The sequence below is a fragment of the Acomys minous genome, assembly GCF_964271855.1.
Source record: "Acomys minous genome assembly, chromosome: 20".
NCBI lineage: Eukaryota > Metazoa > Chordata > Mammalia > Rodentia > Muridae > Acomys > Acomys minous.
Genome location: NC_140502.1, coordinates 22,172,411 through 22,189,944, shown reverse-complemented (window position 1 = coordinate 22,189,944; position 17,534 = coordinate 22,172,411). Strand labels below are relative to the sequence as shown.

Genomic DNA, 17,534 nt, shown 5'->3' with positions numbered 1-17,534 from the left:
GGAGGTAACCCCATGGGTACCAACCTGCATCTAGACTTCTTAAAAGGGTATGTGTATATATATATATATTTTTTTTTTCTTTTGCGTATGTTAGGCTGGCCTAACATTTGTTTTCTTGTCACCTAACATTATTTTTAATGTGTGTGTGTGTGTGTGTGTGTGTGTGTGTGTGCGCGCGTAATGTGTGCCTGAGTGCAGGCACATGTATGCTGTGATCAGAGGTTTATGAGGTGCTGGGGACCAAATCTAGGGCCTCCTGCATGTTAAGCAAGCTCTTTGCCGACTGAGCCCCATGCCCATCCCTCAATGCGAAAGTCTTGGTGGATTCATTCATTCATTCAATAAGTGTTTGCTGAGCTCTCACAGTGGGTACCGAGGTCACGCAGACAAACCGCCCCTTTCTCAGGCCGTTGTCATTCTAGGCAGAAAGAGAATAGATGAGAAATGAGTAAAAACTTAAAGCGAGTGTTTGATAAGTAGGCAAACACAGGCGACATGTTAGGGGGTGGCAGGGGTGCGCAGGGCCACCAGCAACTGCCTCTGTGGCATGTAACTGGAAGGAATGACAGGAAAGAAACAGCTGCCCAAAGCTTTGGAGCGGACGTGTTCAGGTGACAGCTAGCGCGTAAGCACCAGCTTGTTAGAGAGGTCAGGAGGCCTGGCCAGAGTTGGGCGGAGGGTCTGACTGTGCAGGCCCAGTAGGGTTTTAGTCTATTCACAGAGGGAGAGAGTCGTCGAAAAATCTGATTTACATGTTGCAAAGATCTGGAGATTGGGTCTTAGAGGGTAGGGCTGGACCTGAGACCAGCCAAGAGGCTACTGTGGTAACATAGGCAAATGGCTGGTAGGATGTGGGGGTGGGGGGGGTGGGGGGGAGAGTTGGGGGGTGGACAGCAGAGGTGAAAACTGCCAGAGGCAAAGAACCTGAGAACCCAAAAGGTGTCAGTTAATGGAAGTGGAGGAGCAGGGAGCAGCGGGTTTGTCAAGGTGGGCACTGGGCAGACTGATCCTTGCCCTATGATCCTTAGAGACAGTATGTATCAGTCACTGCTCTGTTGCTGCGATAAAATACCATGACTCAAAGCAGCGGCACAGGAGGAAGATTGTCTTGGCTTGCAGTTCTGCAGAGCTGGGAGCCCGATACAGCGGGGAAGCAGCAGGCACAGCAGCAGGGACAAGAAGCTGAGAGCTCACATCTGCAGCTGAAGCACAGAGCAGAGCAAACAACTGGAAATAGTGAGGCCTTGAACCTCAAAGCTCACCCCCGAGGAGGTACAGCTCCAGCAAGGCGCTTCCTCCTAAACCTCCCCATACGACTGCCAACCACTCAACTGTCTGCGTCCACTGGGGACATTCTCCTCCAAACCACCACATTATGACTGTATCACTCTGAAAAGACTCCACCTATTCCTCCCCTTGCCTCTGAGTGCCCCATCCTTCTTTTCAGCAATATACTGCTTTATAGCTCAGGCTGGCCTGGAACTTGTAATCCTTCTGCCTCAGGCTCCCAAGTGCTGGGATCATAGATGTGGGCCTCAAGGCAAAATTTAGGGATTTTTTTTTTTTGGAGCGAGGAAAGGGAGTTTGAGACAGGGTTCCTCTGTGTAGCCTTGGTTGTCCAGGAACTCCCTCTGTAGACCAGGCTGGCCTCAAACTCACAGAGATCCACCTGCCTCTGCCTCTGGAGTGCTGGCATTAAAGGCATGTTGCCAGGTGTTGTGGCCCATGCCTTGAATCCCAGCACTCCGGAGGCAGAGTCAGGCATGATTCGAGGCCAGCCTGGTCTACAAAGTGAGTCCAGGACAGCCAAGAGTACACAGAGAAACCCTGTCTCGAAAAACAATCCAAAACAAAAAACACGACTACAAAAATGTGTGGCACCACGCCCAGCCAGTTTAGGGACTTTGACATGGGTATTATTTAAGGTAGGCCACTGGGTGGTGAATCACAAAGGTCTTCCCAGAAGGGTGGCCAGTGGCGTCAACAGGAGTCAGGATGCTGGAGGCCAAAGACTCGCGAGATATGAGGAAGGCAGGTAGCTTCCAGAACTCGAGTAGAGCATGGATTCTGTCCTAGCGTGTCTAGAAGCAGACACACCCAGTGTGACCACTTTATGCTTCAGATAGCAAGAAAATTGTCTTGTGTGCTCTTCACCTTTCAGTGCTAGGCATTGTAGTGTGTACATGTGTGCTTATGAGTGTGTGTGGGGTGTACATGTGTGTGCAAATGAGTGTATGTGCACCTGTAAAGTGTGTGTGTGTGTGTGTATGTGTCTGTCGGTCTGTCTGTCTCAGAGGACAACTTCCAAGAGCAAGTTCTCTTTTCTACCATGCAAGTCCTGAGGATTGAACTCAGAATATCACGTTTGGTGGCAAGCACCTTCACCTACCATCTTTGCAGCCCCCTTGCTTTGTTCTAAGCTCCCAGGACTGTGGTGACTTGTTAGAAACAGCAACAGGAAATGGATCCAGTGGGGTGGGTTCAAAGTGGGAGCTCTGTGCTGAGCACAGACATGGCCATGTGACACATGCTGAGTTGGAGTCTGGGCTCAAGGGTGCCTTTGACTTCTGAGCCAGGGGCCTGGGAGCCCTGGCAGACACTCATGAGCTTGTAAGGGCCAAGGCAGACCAAGACCCAGAACACTTTCCAGTCCTGGCTGCCTGGCAGGACTCCGGTGCACGCAGGTCCAAGGCTTGGCAGAACTAGCTTGTGTATGGCAGCCTGCAGCTGCGACATGGAGGCTCCAAGCCCTGTCAAGGGACAGACAAAGACCAAGTTGGGGGCTGGCCGAAGTCATTCAGCAAAAGAGGCTGAGGAAGACTGGCTGGGGAGGAGTGAGGGCCTAGGGAGGAAGGCAGCCCAGCCCCTTCAGGTGCTGAGGCAACATGGAACCACAGGAGGGTTGGCCCGAGAGGCATCGAGGTGAAGATGGACCTCTGCTCAAGGTTCTTTGGACCCTGAGAGATCATGGAGGTTGGAGTCCAGGAAAAAAAAAAACGTAGCCAGTGGATTCTCGGTGAAGAATGAACTTTGGGACATCTCTGCCAGCCCCTCCCTGCCTTTTCTTCCCACCATCCCACAACTCCCCAGGGCACCGGGTCACTTGGACCTTGCTACTTCCTGCTCTTCAGTCCGCAGTTCAGACTATGGAGCTGTGGGTGCAGCTGAAGCAGGCTGGACAGGAGCCCGTTGGGTTGGGTCCACTGCCCCAGGCTCTAAGGATGGCCCCACCAGAGGGGAACCCTGGCCAGACCCTTCTGTCCTCAGGGACAGAACCTGGAGGTGCCACAGAGCTGCTGCTGCTGCGGATCTGGGAGGAGCTGGTGAGTGACAGGGCCTGAGAGACAGAAGGGAACGGGAAGGAAATGAGTGGATAGTATTATTAGACAGGGCTAGGATGAGCCAGGCCTCGGGGCTCATGCCTGTAGTGCAGCGCTCAGGGGCCTGGGTGCAGCCTGGGCTGCAGATGGAGATCAGGTGCGAACATAAAATGACATAGCGGCACAGACGGAAGAAGTGGGATCAGAGCATGACAAAGAGAATGGAGCCAGTCCCAGAGACAACCAGGTAGAAATCAGAGCTGGAGAGCAGCGGCAGGCTGGATCCATGCGGAATGGGGGCTGGGAGAGACCAAAGGCAGGGATGAGAAAATGGAGATGGAGATGTGGAGACAGCGCCTGAAATGAGGAGTCACAGAGTTGAAGGGACAGCGACAGGGGAGAAATAGAGGTCAAGAGGGAGGTGGAGAAGAGGGTGGCCTGAAGAGCCCAGGAGTCAGGGAGGGCCCTGACCAGGCAGGCCAGGACTTGAGCTAGACCTGCCCCTGGGCAGCTCCTGGCAGGCCTCCTTGCTCCCAGGACGGTCCTTTATTCCCTTAGGGGAACCTGCGCAGAATAGATGCCCAGCTGTTGGGACAGCTGTGTAAGGTGGGACTGGAGATGGAGTTTCTTCGAGAGGAGCTGGTCGCCATCCTGGAAGAGGAGCAGGAGGAGCAGGAGGAAGAGGAGGAGAGCTGTGTTGAAGAAGAGAACAAAGGGCCCCGAGGCAGGCAAGAGGACGGACACTCAGGGGCCGCCTATCCAGCCCAGCTCCTCCCTGACTTTGAGATGACCATCTGAGGTGATTTAGAATCAATGGTGCTCCTGCAGCAGATTGCTCTCCCCAAAGATGTGCAGTGGCAGATCCTAGCAATGGCCTGGGTGCTGTGGGCAGGGCCCGTTGTAGAATACGGAAGGCACAGAAGCCATAGGTCTGTCTGTCGAAATGTTTCCAGTGTGGCCCGGACACCCAGTGCTGGCAAAGTGATAGAGCATGGGCAAACAGGATGGAAAGCCAATTCTGCCTAATGTGGTAGGTGCAACGGCCACTAAGCAATTGGAACATGATGGGTTAAGATTGAGATGTGGAAAACGACAAAGGTCAAAACACCTGGGGTGGCAAACTTCTCGATAATTTTAAAAAAACTGACTATGTCTTGAAATGATCTTTTGAATATGTGAGATTTCATATGCTCTCGTGGTTGTATGCAACATAAAATTGATGAAGTTTTTCTTGTGTGGTGTGATATGTGTGCACACGTGCGCAGGTGTGTGTGGGTGTCTAAACCCTTGAGACAAGGTCTCCCTCTGAACTGAAAGCACACCAGTGTGGCTATCCCAGAGGGCCAGTGAGCTTCCAGGATCTAACTACCCCCTTCCCCCAGTGCTGGGGTTACAGGCACACACAGCTGAGCCTACCTTTCTCAGTGGGGAGATGGGGGTTTGGTTCAGGTCTTTATGTTTGCATGGCAAGCACTCTTACCCACTGAGCCATGCCTAGGCTTGCTCCTTCCTTCTTGCCTTTGCTTTGCTTTCCCCCCTCCCTCCCTCCCTCCTTTTCTTCTTCCTACTTCTTCCTCTTCCTCCTCCACCTTCTCCTTCTTCTTCTTCTTTTCTCTCTCTCTCTCTCTCTCTCTCTCTCTCTCTCTCTCTCTCTCTCTCTCTCTCTCTCTCCCCCCCTTTGAGATAAGGTCTCCATGTAGTCCTGTAAAACAGGCTGGCCTAGAACTCACTGAGATTCTCCTGCCTTTGTCTCCTGAGTTCTGGGATAGAAGGTGTGTCCAACCATGCTTGCTGTTCGTCCTTTTTTTTATTCTGTGGTGTGTGTGCGTGTGTGTGCGTGTGTGTTGGGGGGGGGGCTTATACACACCCCAGCATGTGTGGAAGTCAGAGGACACCCTCAGGCGTCAGCTCTTGGTTTCTGCCCTGTAGAGGGCCTCTCTCATTTCCACCTGTCCACTGTGTTACCTGGCCTGAGGGCTCGTGCCAGCTCTTCTGTCTCCATCTCCCATCTCTCCATGGAGGCACTGGGGTCACACATCGTCATCACAGCAACGCTCAGCTTTACACTGGTTCTGGGGACTGAAACTCAGGCTCTTGTACTCCCATGCAAACACTTTGCCCTCTGAGCCATACCTCAGCCCTTCCTTCCTTTATTTATTTTTACTTTTTTTTTTTTTTTTGTCAAGACAGGGCTTTTCAGTATAGCCTTGGCTGTCCTGGACTGGCTTTGTAGGCCAGGCTGGCCATGAACTCACTGCGATCCACTGGCATCTGCCTCCCCGAGTGCTGGGATTACAGGCCTGTGCCACAACACCTGTCTGGTCCTTCCTTCCTTTAAATGAAATATTTTGAGATAGGATTTCTTTACATCCCCCAGTATGGACCAGAATTCACCGTTTGTTTCCTTCAGTGATCTGAGTGCTGGGGTGACAGATGTGAGAGCTGGGGTGACAGATGTGAATGCTGGGGTGACAGATGTGAATGCTGGGGTGACAGATGTGAATGCTGGGGTGACAGATGTGAGAGCTGGGGTGACAGATGTGAATGCTGGGGTGACAGATGTGAGAGCTGGGGTGACAGATGTGAATGCTGGGGTGACAGATGTGAATGCTGGGGTGACAGATGTGAGTGCTGGGGTGACAGATGTGAGTGCTGGGGTGACACACTTGGGTTATAAACCTGGCCTTTTGATTTCTTAAAGCCAAACATTCCATTGGATACATTTATCATATTTTATGTACTCCACTTTTAGTGGAGCACTAGCTTAACTTCACTTTTTTGCTTGACATTTTTGTTTGTTTTGTTTTTTGAGACAGTTTCTTATGTAGCTCAGGCTAGCCTCCAACTTGCTAGTCAGCTGAAGGTGACCTTGAACTCCTGATATTGCAGTATGCACCACTCCGGTGTTGAGATTATAGGTGTATGCTACCATGCCTGAGCCTTCGCAATTTTTGAAAATTCGGGTGGGAGGGGGTGCTACAGACAGGACCCAGGGCTTTTAAAGAAACTGGATAAACACTCTACTACCTAGCTATATCTCCAGCACAATTTGTTACTTTCAACATTTTAAAATATGGCTGCCAGAACACTCGAAATTAAGTGTAGTATGTATTTTTTATTTTAAAATTTTATTTATTTTTATTTTAATGTGCATGGGCTTTTTGCTGCTTGTATGGAAATGCACCAGAGGATGGTGTTGGGTCTCCTGGAACTGGAAATGATTGTGAGTTACTGTATGCAGCAAACCCAAGTCCTCAGCAAATGCTCTTAACTGCTGAGGCATGTCTCTATCCTCCACAGGTTCAAAGGTCTGAAAATACAAAGTTGGTGGGAGCAAAGGTGCAGCAAATGTACTATAGCCTAACTCATGTCCTATCGTCTTGTCTTTACTCCACCACTGAGCCACGCCCCAGCCCCTCACTGGGGGATTCTAGGCAGGGGCTCTACCACAGAGCCACACCCCAGCCCCTCACTGGGGGATTCTAGGCAGGGGCTCTACCACTGAGCCATGCCCCCAGCCCCTCCCTGGGGGATTCTAGGCAGGGGCTCTACCACTGAGCCACACCCCAGCCCCTCACTGGGGGATTCTAGGCAGGGGCTCTACCACTGAGCCACACCCCAGCCCCTCACTAGGGGATTCTAGGCAGGGGCTCTACCACTGAGCCACACCCCCAGCCCCTCCCTGGGGGATTCTAGACAGGGGATCTACCACTGAGCCACGCCCCCAGCCCCTCACTGGGGGATTCTAGGCAGGGGCTCTACTACTGAGCCACACCCCAGCCCCTCACTGGGGGATTCTAGGCAGGGGCTCTACCACTGAGAAACACCCCAGCCCCTCACTGGGGGGATTCTAGGCAGGGGCTCTACCACTGAGCCACGCCCCCAGCCCCTCACTGGGGATTCTAGGCAGGGGCTCTACCACTGAGCCACACCCCCAGCCCCTCACTGGGGGATTCTAGGCAGGGGCTCTACACTGAGCCACACCCCCAGCCCCTCACTGGGGGATTCTAGGCAGGGGCTCTACCACTGAGCCATGCCCCCAGCCCCTCACTGGGGGATTCTAGGCAGGGGCTCTACCACTGAGCCACGCCCCAGCCCCTCACTGGGGGGATTCTAGGCAGGGGCTCTACCACTGAGCAGATATGGCTCAGCAGATCAAGGTGCTGGCACGCCTGATGACCTGACTTTGATCTCTGGGCTCCACATGGTGGAAGAAGAAAACAGACTCCCGAAAATGACCCCATGACCTCTGCATGCACAGCTTTAGAGCAGGTGATGAATTCTGGCTAGAGCAGAGGTAGTGAGAGTGGCACAAACAGTTGTGATTGACGCCACTCATTGTGCCCATAACCGGTTAAAACAGCACGTCCTTTTTCGAGGCAGCCTTTCTCTATGCAGCCCTAGCTGGCCTGGATCTCATCACGTAGCTCAGGCTGGCTTTGAACGCTTAGATCTCGGCTTGCCTCTGCATCCTGATTACTGGAATCAAGGTACGTATGTGCTACCACACCTGGCAAGATAGCACTTTTATTATAAGTATCTTGCTATTTAAAATCGCCCTTTAGGGAAGTGTATACAACACACGCATTTGGGTCAGACAACTGTTTTCTACGTGCACATACAGGGCTCTTTGGGCAAAGAGATCCAAGGATTTAGAACCAAGCGATGGACGGAGCAGGCGCAGGCACAGCCCATGCTGGTGTCCTCTGCCTTATGATTCAAGAGACCCATCTCACCTCTGTCCTCCCACAGCTACCTGTCCTTTGGGTGCATGGAGTTACCGTGGCAGCTCTTAAACTGTCTCAAAACTTAGCCTCTATTGGATGGAGTCAGAGGATGTGGGAGCGCCACCGCGAGGAGAATGAACGATTGGCCCTGGAGCCTGGTCAGGCATCAGGCCTGCCCGGGAGCATTTGGAGTCCAGTCACTCACATGCCTGCTGCCGCCCAGACATGAACTGCAGTTCTCCCAGTAAACACCAGGGGGCGGCATGGGACCGCGCAATCAGGAAGCGTTCCTTGAAGCATTAAGTTACTTTGTAGCCTGGTTGCCACTCCTGTTCCAGAGTATCTGGGTCCTGGCTTCTCGTGTCTTTGAGGAACTCACTATCCCAGGGAACCCTTCCTGTCATAACCCATAAAGAAGAGAAGGTGACCATAGGGGAGAAACACCAAGACAGTGAAGAGGCGTCCCTGAACCACCAGACATGCGGAGACCCCAGCCTCGCTCAGCTAACACGGGAAGCTGGGACGTCTCTCTGAAACCCGTCACAGAATCATGACATGATTATTTCCAGGACACACAGACATCTGTATACCCAGGACACGAAACTATTGGCAGAACTGCTCCTGCCCCTGGGTCTCTGTTATGAAACCCGTGACTGAAGGCACCAGGGACAGTGGATGGTCCTCTGCCCCAGCTAGTGCTCAGCTGGTCGCTTCTGGGAAGTTAATGAGACATTCTGAGAACTGTTGAGAAGACTGGGTACTGAGCTGTGTCACACAGACACACACAGACACACAGACACAGACAGCAGACAGACACACACACACACACACACACACTGTAGGCTCAATTTTCTTAACCAATATATTAATTAACAACTTAGTGACCAAGCATACGTCCCTTATAACCTGACTAACCAAACAGTAGGAAATGAGGATTAATGGACACAGTAACAAAACCTTAGGGACATCAGTTCTGAGGAATGACTCTTTGGGTGTGAGCGGCAGGATTTCTTCCACTGGAAACTGGGGTAACTAGAACCCTGAACCTCAGCAGGAGCTGGAGCCCTGAAGCTTTCCCTCGAGCGGTTCTCTCTAGGAGTATCTTGAAGTGCAGCAATGAACAGCCAAATCTATCCCAAGTCTCCAAAAAGCCCCGCCTCCAGTTCTGGGCTCATTTATATATCTCCTCCCAGACTCTGCTCACGGGATCTTTTCAGCCGGTAGCAATTAAGCTCCTGCACGAGATGGTTGCTCTTCTAGTGAATTAACCTCACCTGTTCTCTCACGAGACCGTTCTGATCCCGTACTTGGGATCCTAAAAAACAGGTTTCTCTCTCTCTCTCTCTCTCTCTCTCTCTCTCTCTCTCTCTCTCTCTCTCTCTCTCTCTCTCTCTCTCTCTCTCACACACACACACACACACACACCCCTCTTGGCTTTAGGGAACCCAAAGACTCCCATATTTGGTGCTACAGACACACGGTGAAGAGAGAGCAGGGATCAGTCTTGGGGTGAGCGGCTCCTCTCTCAGGGCAGAGGACACTTCTCAGCCTTGCTAGTCAAAGTATGTTCTAGAACAACGAGCCAGAGAGAAAGGGAGAGGAGGAGGACAGGACCCATACTGAGGAGGTGGAAACAGAGCTGTGCCCCTGTGACCCTGGGAGGTGCTCCAGGGAGGAGAAGGATCAGAGGGAGGAAGGAGAGCAGAGCTGACACCTGGGCAACAGGCTGTTTTCAGTACTGAAACCAAAGCTCTCTGGACAGAGGAGGACAGAGCGGAGACCATGGGCCGCACCCTGGCCTTAACCTGGCAATGAATGAAGGCGGGAGCTCGGGTGCTGGCCAGAGTCTACTGGGCGGGAGGAAGGGGACTCCCAACAAGCAGCTCCGCATGGAGAACACAGAAAGGGAGAGAGGCTCAGCAGGAGGAACATCTCACTGAAGGGAATTAGGAAGAGGGGAAGAGCTCCATTGTCCCGGTCCTCAGCTCCTCCTCACTGGTCCGTTCATTCTGAAGACTGGTGTTCACAAGTGTGTCAGGGTGACCCTCCAAAGAAGAAACCTGGAACATTACGCTCTGTCCTCAGCTACCAACCTGACATTTCATAAACGAACCCCAGGACCTGTAGGGAAGTGAACACTCATTCATTCACCCACAGATTCTGAGCCTGGTCCTCACCACCCAGAGCTCTTGTAGACGGGGAGACAGATCAGGAAGGACACCTAGACGATGAGGTCAGGAGTTGACAAGAACCATGGTGGGGGCAACAGGGAAAGCTCAGGAAAGAAGACTCAGGAACTGCAGAGAAGGTCAGGGAAGGCATCTCCTAGCCACACGCAACACAGGCAGCTGAGTGTGAGCAGACAGCGGAGGGCTCGGAGGGGTGAGAAGACACCTGAGTGTGAGCAGGGACCAAAGGGTGCTGAAGGGTGAGCTGAGTGTGAACAGAGGTCTAAGGACACTGAAGGGTGTGCGGGCATCTACGGATGGTGAGGGGTGAGCTGACAGCTGAGTGTGAGCAGGGATCAAAGGGTGCTGAAGGGTGAGCTGAGTGTGAACAGAGGTCTAAGGACACTGAAGGGTGTGCGGGCATCTACGGATGGTGAGGGCTGAGCTGACAGCTGAGTGTGAGCAGGGGTCTATGGATGTGAGGGGTGAGCTGACAGCTGAGTGTGAGCAGGGGTCTATGGATGTGAGGGGTGAGCTGACAGCTGAGTGTGAGCAGGGGTCTATGGATGTGAGGGGTGAGCTGACAGCTGAGTGTGAGCAGGGGGCTATGGATGTGAGGGGTGAGCTGACAGCTGAGTGTGAGCAGGGGGCTATGGATGTGAGGGCTGAGCTGACAGCTGAGTGTGAGCAGGGGTCTGTGGATGTGAGGGGTGAGCTGACAGCTGAGTGTGAGCAGGGGTCTATGGATATTGAGGGGTGAGCTGACAGCTGAGTGTGAGCAGGGGTCTATGGATGTGAGGGGTGAGCTGACAGCTGAGTGTGAGCAGGGGTCTATGGATGTGAGGGGTGAGCTGACAGCCGAGTGTGAGCAGGGATCTATGGATGTGAGGGGTGAGCTGACAGCTGAGTGTGAGCAGGGGTCTATGGATGTGAGGGGTGAGCTGACAGCTGAGTGTGAGCAGGGGTCTATGGATGTGAGGGGTGAGCTGACAGCTGAGTGTGAGCAGGGGTCTATGGATGTGAGGGGTGAGCTGACAGCTGAGTGTGAGCAGGGGTCTATGGATGTGAGGGGTGAGCTGACAGCTGAGTGTGAGCAGGGGTCTATGGACGTCGAGGGGTGAGCTGACAGCTGAGTGTGAGCAGGGGTCTATGGATGTGAGGGGTGAGCTGACAGCTGAGTGTGAGCAGGGGTCTATGGATGTGAGGGGTGAGCTGACAGCTGAGTGTGAGCAGGGGTCTATGGATGTGAGGGGTGAGCTGACAGCCGAGTGTGAGCAGGGATCTATGGATGTGAGGGGTGAGCTGACAGCTGAGTGTGAGCAGGGGTCTATGGACGTTGAGGGGTGAGCTGACAGCTGAGTGTGAGCAGGGGTCTATGGATGTGAGGGGTGAGCTGACAGCTGAGTGTGAGCAGGGGTCTATGGACGTTGAGGGGTGAGCTGACAGCTGAGTGTGAGCAGGGGTCTATGGATGTGAGGGGTGAGCTGACAGCTGAGTGTGAGCAGGGGTCTGTGGATGTTGAGGGGTGAGCTGACAGCTGAGTGTGAGCAGGGGTCTATGGATGTGAGGGGTGAGCTGACAGCTGAGTGTGAGCAGGGGTCTATGGATGTGAGGGGTGAGCTGACAGCCGAGTGTGAGCAGGGATCTATGGATGTGAGGGGTGAGCTGACAGCTGAGTGTGAGCAGGGGTCTATGGACGTTGAGGGGTGAGCTGACAGCTGAGTGTGAGCAGGGGTCTATGGATGTGAGGGGTGAGCTGACAGCTGAGTGTGAGCAGGGGTCTATGGATGTGAGGGGTGAGCTGACAGCTGAGTGTGAGCAGGGGTCTATGGATGTGAGGGGTGAGCTTACAGCTGAGTGTGAGCAGGGGTCTATGGATGTGAGGGGTGAGCTGACAGCTGAGTGTGAGCAGGGGTCTATGGATGTGAGGGGTGAGCTGACAGCTGAGTGTGAGCAGGGGTCTATGGATGTGAGGGGTGAGCTTACAGCTGAGTGTGAGCAGGGGTCTATGGATGTGAGGGGTGAGCTGACAGATGAGTGTGAGCAGGGGTCTATGGATGTTGAGGGCTGAGCTGACAGATGAGTGTGAGCAGGGGTCTAAGGGCACTGAGGAGTGAGCTGGGCAGACACCTGAGAAGAGATCCAGACGAGGGGAAGAAGCAAAGCAAAGTTCAGGGGTGCTGAGGGAACAAAGGTGCCGCTGCTGATCCTTACTCAGTAGGAAACGCACATGTGCATACACACACACACACACACACACACACACACACACACACTACTGATGATACAGACGTGATGATTCATCTTTCCACCATATGGTGGTGTACACTGATAGATCTCTCCTTAGCCCCATGCTGACTCTTCTTTAACCTGCTGGAACCTTCTGATCACTACCCATCTCAGTGGCCCTCCATGGTATGGAAGGAAGGAATGTTCTCTCAGTGGTCCACTATCTAACGTAATTTCCATGTCTTCTTTCAAGTTACAAAGGGAAAATGGCTGACAGGCGTTGAGTTTTGAAGAGGTTCCAACGGCTGCTGACTGTGTCTCCCTCGGGGAATGAATAGGATGCTCAGTCGATTCATTTAATTTATGATGTCATCTTATTCTAGAGTGTCTCTAGCTCTTGTCTGGGTGACTTGTCTGTTGGTGAGAGTGGGGTACTGAAGTCACCCATTACCACTGTGTTGGGTCAGTCTGGGTTTTAGATCTGATAGCATTTCTTTTGTGAAAGTTGGTGCCCCTGTGCTTGGTGCACTTAATGTATGAAATTGTAACATCCTCTTGGTGTATTATTCCTTTAGTGAGTATGAAGTGTTCTTCTTTATCTCCTCTTACTCCACCTGAAGTCTATTTTGTGCAAATATTATAATAGCTACACATGTTTCTTTGTCCCATTTTCTTTTTCTTTATTATGTATACAATGTTCTGTCTGCATGTGAGCCAGCAGGCCAGAAGAGGGCACCAGACCTCAATATAGATGGTTGTGAGGCAGCGTGTGGTTGCTGGGAATTGAACTCAGGACCTTTGGAAGAACAGCCAGTGCTCTTAACCTCTCAGCCATCTCTCCAGCCCCCATTTTCTTGAATAGCCTTTTCCATCCTTTTATCTTAAGATGGTGCCTGTGTTCCACCTATGTTTCATGAGGTATGGTTCTTGGAGGCAACAGGAAGATGGCTCCTGTTTTCTAAGCCAACGTTAGCCTATGCCCTTTTATGGAGACTGATAATATTGAGAGTTGATATTGAACAGTATCTGTTCCTGTTACTTTGTTGTGGTGTTCTCTTGGATCTCTTTTGATTAGTTGTTCTGAAACTATTATGTTGTCATATTGGGTGCATTTAATCTTCTGTCCAGACCAAAGTGGTTCCTCTAGTGCCACTGTGTAGAGCTGGTGGGGGGAACATAATTTCCTTATCTTGGTTATAGACCTTTTTTCTCTTTCCGTGATGGCTGATAGTTTTGCTGGGTATAGTAGCCTGGGCTGGAATCTGTGGTGCTTTAGGACACCTGCAACGTCAGTCCAGACTCCCCTGGTTTTCAGTGTCTCCACCACAAAGAAAGAGTGTTATTCTGATGGGCCTGCCTTCATATGTGACTTGGCTTTTTTTTTTCCATGTAGCTTTCACTATCCTTTGTTTGTTCTATCCACTTAGAGTTTTATTATGTGTCTTTCCTGGCCTTGTTATTTTGTGTCTTTTATGCCTCTTAAACCTTGGCAGGCATTCATTTCTTTAGGTTTAGGAAATTTTCTTTTAAGGTTTTGTTGAAAGTACCTTCTGTGTCTTTGATGTGGGCGTCTTCTTCTTCTTCTTCTTCTTCTTCTTCTTCTTCTTCTTCTTCTTCTTCTTCTTCTTCTTCTTCTTCTTCTTTTCTCCTATTATTCATAGGTGTGGTCTTTTTGTAGTGCCTCAGATTTTGTGCTTATTCCATGCTTTCATTGTTCTCATTTGCCATATCCCTGTCTTCAAGACCAGATAGTCTCCCATTTGATCCAGTTTGTGTGTGTGTGTGTGTGTGTGTGTGTGTGTGTGTGTGTGTGTGTTACTTTCTTCTGAGCTCTTTGACTTTCCTGAGTTTTTCATTTCAATTTTTAGCTCCTTTTTATCCCCTCTCCCAGAGATTCTACCTCGGTTAAATCCTATTGTCACAGTTTTAATTGTTTCCTTCAACTTTGCTTCTGAGGTCCTGCTTCTGGCTTTTCTTCATATCCTTTTCAAGGTCCTCGGACATAGCTGTTACTGCCATTTTGAAATCCTTGCCTTGTGTGCCAGCCAAGTGGTTATTCTGAGAAAGCATTATGATGCAGGCACTGGTGTCTGGCGGAGACGCATTTTCTTGGTGGTTGGTGTTGTGCTTCTGTGGAGAGATCGAGGCATCTGGAGTTAGGTCGGTGGTGGCATTTCTTGGTGTGGATTATCTGTTGTCATTTTTGCTGAGTGAGTGTTTGGACATTGGTTCACTGGGACCCTAACTTTTCAGGTCTGGAGCAGCTGAGTTGTGTTTAGGGCTGGTGTGCCAATAGGGCACGGGTAGGGGTCTGTGGTGGTGTGGATAGGAACGACTGCAAGAGGCTCGTGTGTGTGTGGATGCTTGGCCCATAGGGAAGGGCACTATTAGGAGTTGTGCCCTTGCTGGAGGCAGGGTGTCACTGTGGAGGTGGGCCTTGGGATCTTCTATGCTCAAGCTACACCCATTGTGACACAGATCTCCTTCTGCTGCCTGTGGATCAAGATGTAGAATTATCTCTCTCTGCCATGTTTCCTGCCATGATGCTAACAGACTGTAAGCCACCCCCAATTAAATGTTTTCCTTTACAAGAGTTGCATCGTCATGGTCTCTACACAGCAATAAAACCCAAGCTAAGACAGGATCCAAGCTCTGTTAGGGATGGGAGCAACTTATGAGCCCAAGAAATAAGCTTCTGTAGAGTTAGAAGATTCTTGATGCTGGTCTTCAGAAGTCTTTGAAGGGCTCGCCAGACTCTACAGGTGGACTTAGGGTGTCATGGCCAGGGATCATTGTCTGTGTGGCCAGGCCTCCATGAGGGCAGGGTGCAAGAACCCTCACCATTCCCAGGTGTTAGTGGCCAAGATGGAAGCAAAGTTTTGAGTTCCTACCTGGAGTTAGGAGGATAACGTGCCACACAGTCCAGGGGGATCCACCTAGTAGGTTGGGTGGCAGGCTGGCTCTGGGGATATCCCAGAATGCCGTGCGGTCCTTATGTAGCACCATAGGTGGAATTGTTGGTGGGCAGGTAGACTAGCTCTTGGGGGTTTTCCTACCTGGGGTCACAGTTACAGGACACAAAACAGTCCCCTAGGTGGCACAGTGGGCAGGTTGGTGGCATGTGGGCTATCAGGGTTCTTACCCTGCACACAGTTTCAGGATGCCATGCAGTTGCTGGACGGAATGGTGGGTGGAGCGAACAGTTCTTTTTTTTTTTTTTTTTTTTTTTTTTGGTTTTTCGAGACAGGGTCTCTCTGTAGCCTTGGCTGTCCTGGACTCACTTTGTCGACCAGGCTGGCCTCGAACTCACAGTGATCCGCCTGCCTCTGCCTCCCGAGTGCTGGGATTAAAGGCGTGCGCCACCACGCCCAGCTGAACAGTTCTGTTTTTAAAGAAAAACGAGGGCTCAGTGTCTCTGCTCCTGTTCCACAAGCACAGTGGCTGGACTGGACTGTACATTCTGTGAGAGGAAGATGCAGCCGACTGGCTGGCCAGACTTGCCAAAATGGCAGGCTGTGGGTTCACATCCTGAGTCAGCGTGGAAGGTGATTAACTGAGGAAGAAACCCAGTGTCGATCTTAAGCCTCCACACACATGTGCACACATTGGAGTCCACACACATGCAAACCTACATACACACTTCATACACAGAGAAATTATGTACAGGGGCAGGAGGAGAAAATAAAGACAAACCCATGTTTTCACACAAGGAGAAGCTAGGTGACTCAGAACTACGCGGCGTGAGGATCAAGACCGCCAGGGGATGAGACTGTGTAATGTGTGTGGATACCAACATAGGCCCTTGAGGAATACGTGTGCAGGTGTGGCCTTGCTGGGGTAGGTGTGGCCTTGCTAGAGTAGGTGTGGCCTTGCTGGAGTTGGTGTGGCCTTGCTGGGGTAGGTGTGGCCTTGCTGGGGTAGGTGTGGCCTTGCTGGGGTAGGTGTGGCCTTGCTGGGGTAGGTGTGGCCTTGCTGGGGTAGGTGTGGCCTTGCTGGAGTTGGTGTGGCCTTGCTGGGGTAGGTGTGGCCTTGCTGGGATAGGTGTGGCCTTGCTGGGGTAGGTGTGGCCTTGCTGGAGTAGGTGTGGCCTTGCTGGAGTAGGTGTGGCCTTGCTAGAGTAGGTGTGGCCTTGCTGGAGTAGGTGTGGCCTTGCTGGAGGAAGTGTGTCACTGTGGGGGCGGGGTTTGAGGTTTCCTATGCTCGCACTCCACTCAGTGGGTATGAGAGCCTCCTACTGGCTGCCTTTGGCCTTTGGATCAAGATGTAGAATTCTTGGCCCCTCCAGCACCGTGTCGGCCTGGATGCTGCCATGTTTCCCGCCGTGATGATAATGGACTAAGCCTCTGAAATTGTAACCCAGCCCCAACTAAATGTTGTCCTTTATAACAGCTGTATTGGTCATGGTGTCTCTTCACAGCAATGGAAACCCCAACTAAGACAGAATGAATGACCAAAACACAGTTTTTCTTACATTAAAAACTAAATACAGACTATTTTAAGGGGACTCTCACCCCTGGTGATGACATAAGACAAGCTCATGTGCACACGACACTTGGGGGAGGGGAGGATGTGTACAGACATCCGAGGCAGCTCCTGTTGTGTGGTACAAATAAGGAATGGAGACTTTGGTATAGTTTAAAGCTGTTGGCCCTTGGCTGCGGCAGTCTCTTCCAGCTTGTCTGCACTTACCTGTCACCCACCTGTCTTTGCACGTTGTTCTCACTGCCTGCCTACAGCTCCATTCGGTGCCTTCTGCTTTCTCCTGCGTCTCTCTTCATCTGCTTCCTAGAGTGGCTCTGAGCCTCCTGCGTAGGCATAAGGTCACTGTGTAACACCAATGCTGAGGTCTGTACCACCTATATCTGGTTGCAATCCTTGTTGTGAGAATTTCTTGCCTCAGTGTTATGTAAAAACTGCTCCCCAATTGCTCCCTGATATGCCAATAAAGCTGTTTACAGTTGATCACTAAGCAGGGGAGAGAATAAGGCGGGACTTCCTGCCAGTCAGCAGGAGGAGGAGTTAGAAGAGGAAGAAGGGATTCAGCCACTGGAGAGGTCCAGGAGAGGGGGGTGTGGGAGGGTGTGGGTGGT

General features: G+C 51.6%; 1 protein-coding gene and 1 long non-coding RNA gene across 2 annotated transcripts in view; one reads left to right on the top strand and one right to left on the bottom strand.

The window, feature by feature from the left end:
* The first annotated feature begins 3,067 nt into the window (after nt 1–3,067).
* On the top strand, nt 3,068–4,557 carry ERICH4 (glutamate rich 4). Its single transcript, XM_084770398.1, has 2 exons — nt 3,068–3,323; nt 3,879–4,557. Exons 1-2 carry the CDS (start codon nt 3,147–3,149, stop codon nt 4,116–4,118), a joined length of 417 nt encoding a protein of 138 aa, XP_084626524.1. The 5' UTR covers nt 3,068–3,146; the 3' UTR covers nt 4,119–4,557.
* A 3,806-nt stretch (nt 4,558–8,363) lies between these two features.
* The window catches only part of LOC311591374, a 46,476-nt gene continuing 37,305 nt past the window's right edge, over nt 8,364–17,534 (bottom strand). Inside the window, exons 2-3 of the long non-coding RNA XR_014777091.1 lie at nt 17,134–17,249; nt 8,364–8,444 (exon numbers count right to left, since the gene is read on the bottom strand). This is a non-coding gene — a long non-coding RNA (uncharacterized lncRNA). The remainder of the gene's footprint in view (nt 8,445–17,133; nt 17,250–17,534) is intronic.

Bases quoted from the DNA above. Each gene is read 5' to 3' on its own strand.
- ERICH4 (XM_084770398.1), top strand. From the start codon at position 3,147: ATGGAGCTGTGGGTGCAGCTGAAGCAGGCTGGACAGGAGCCCGTTGGG. The intron at 3,324-3,878 runs GTGAGTGACAGG...TTATTCCCTTAG, and splicing joins TGCGGATCTGGGAGGAGCTG to GGGAACCTGCGCAGAATAGA.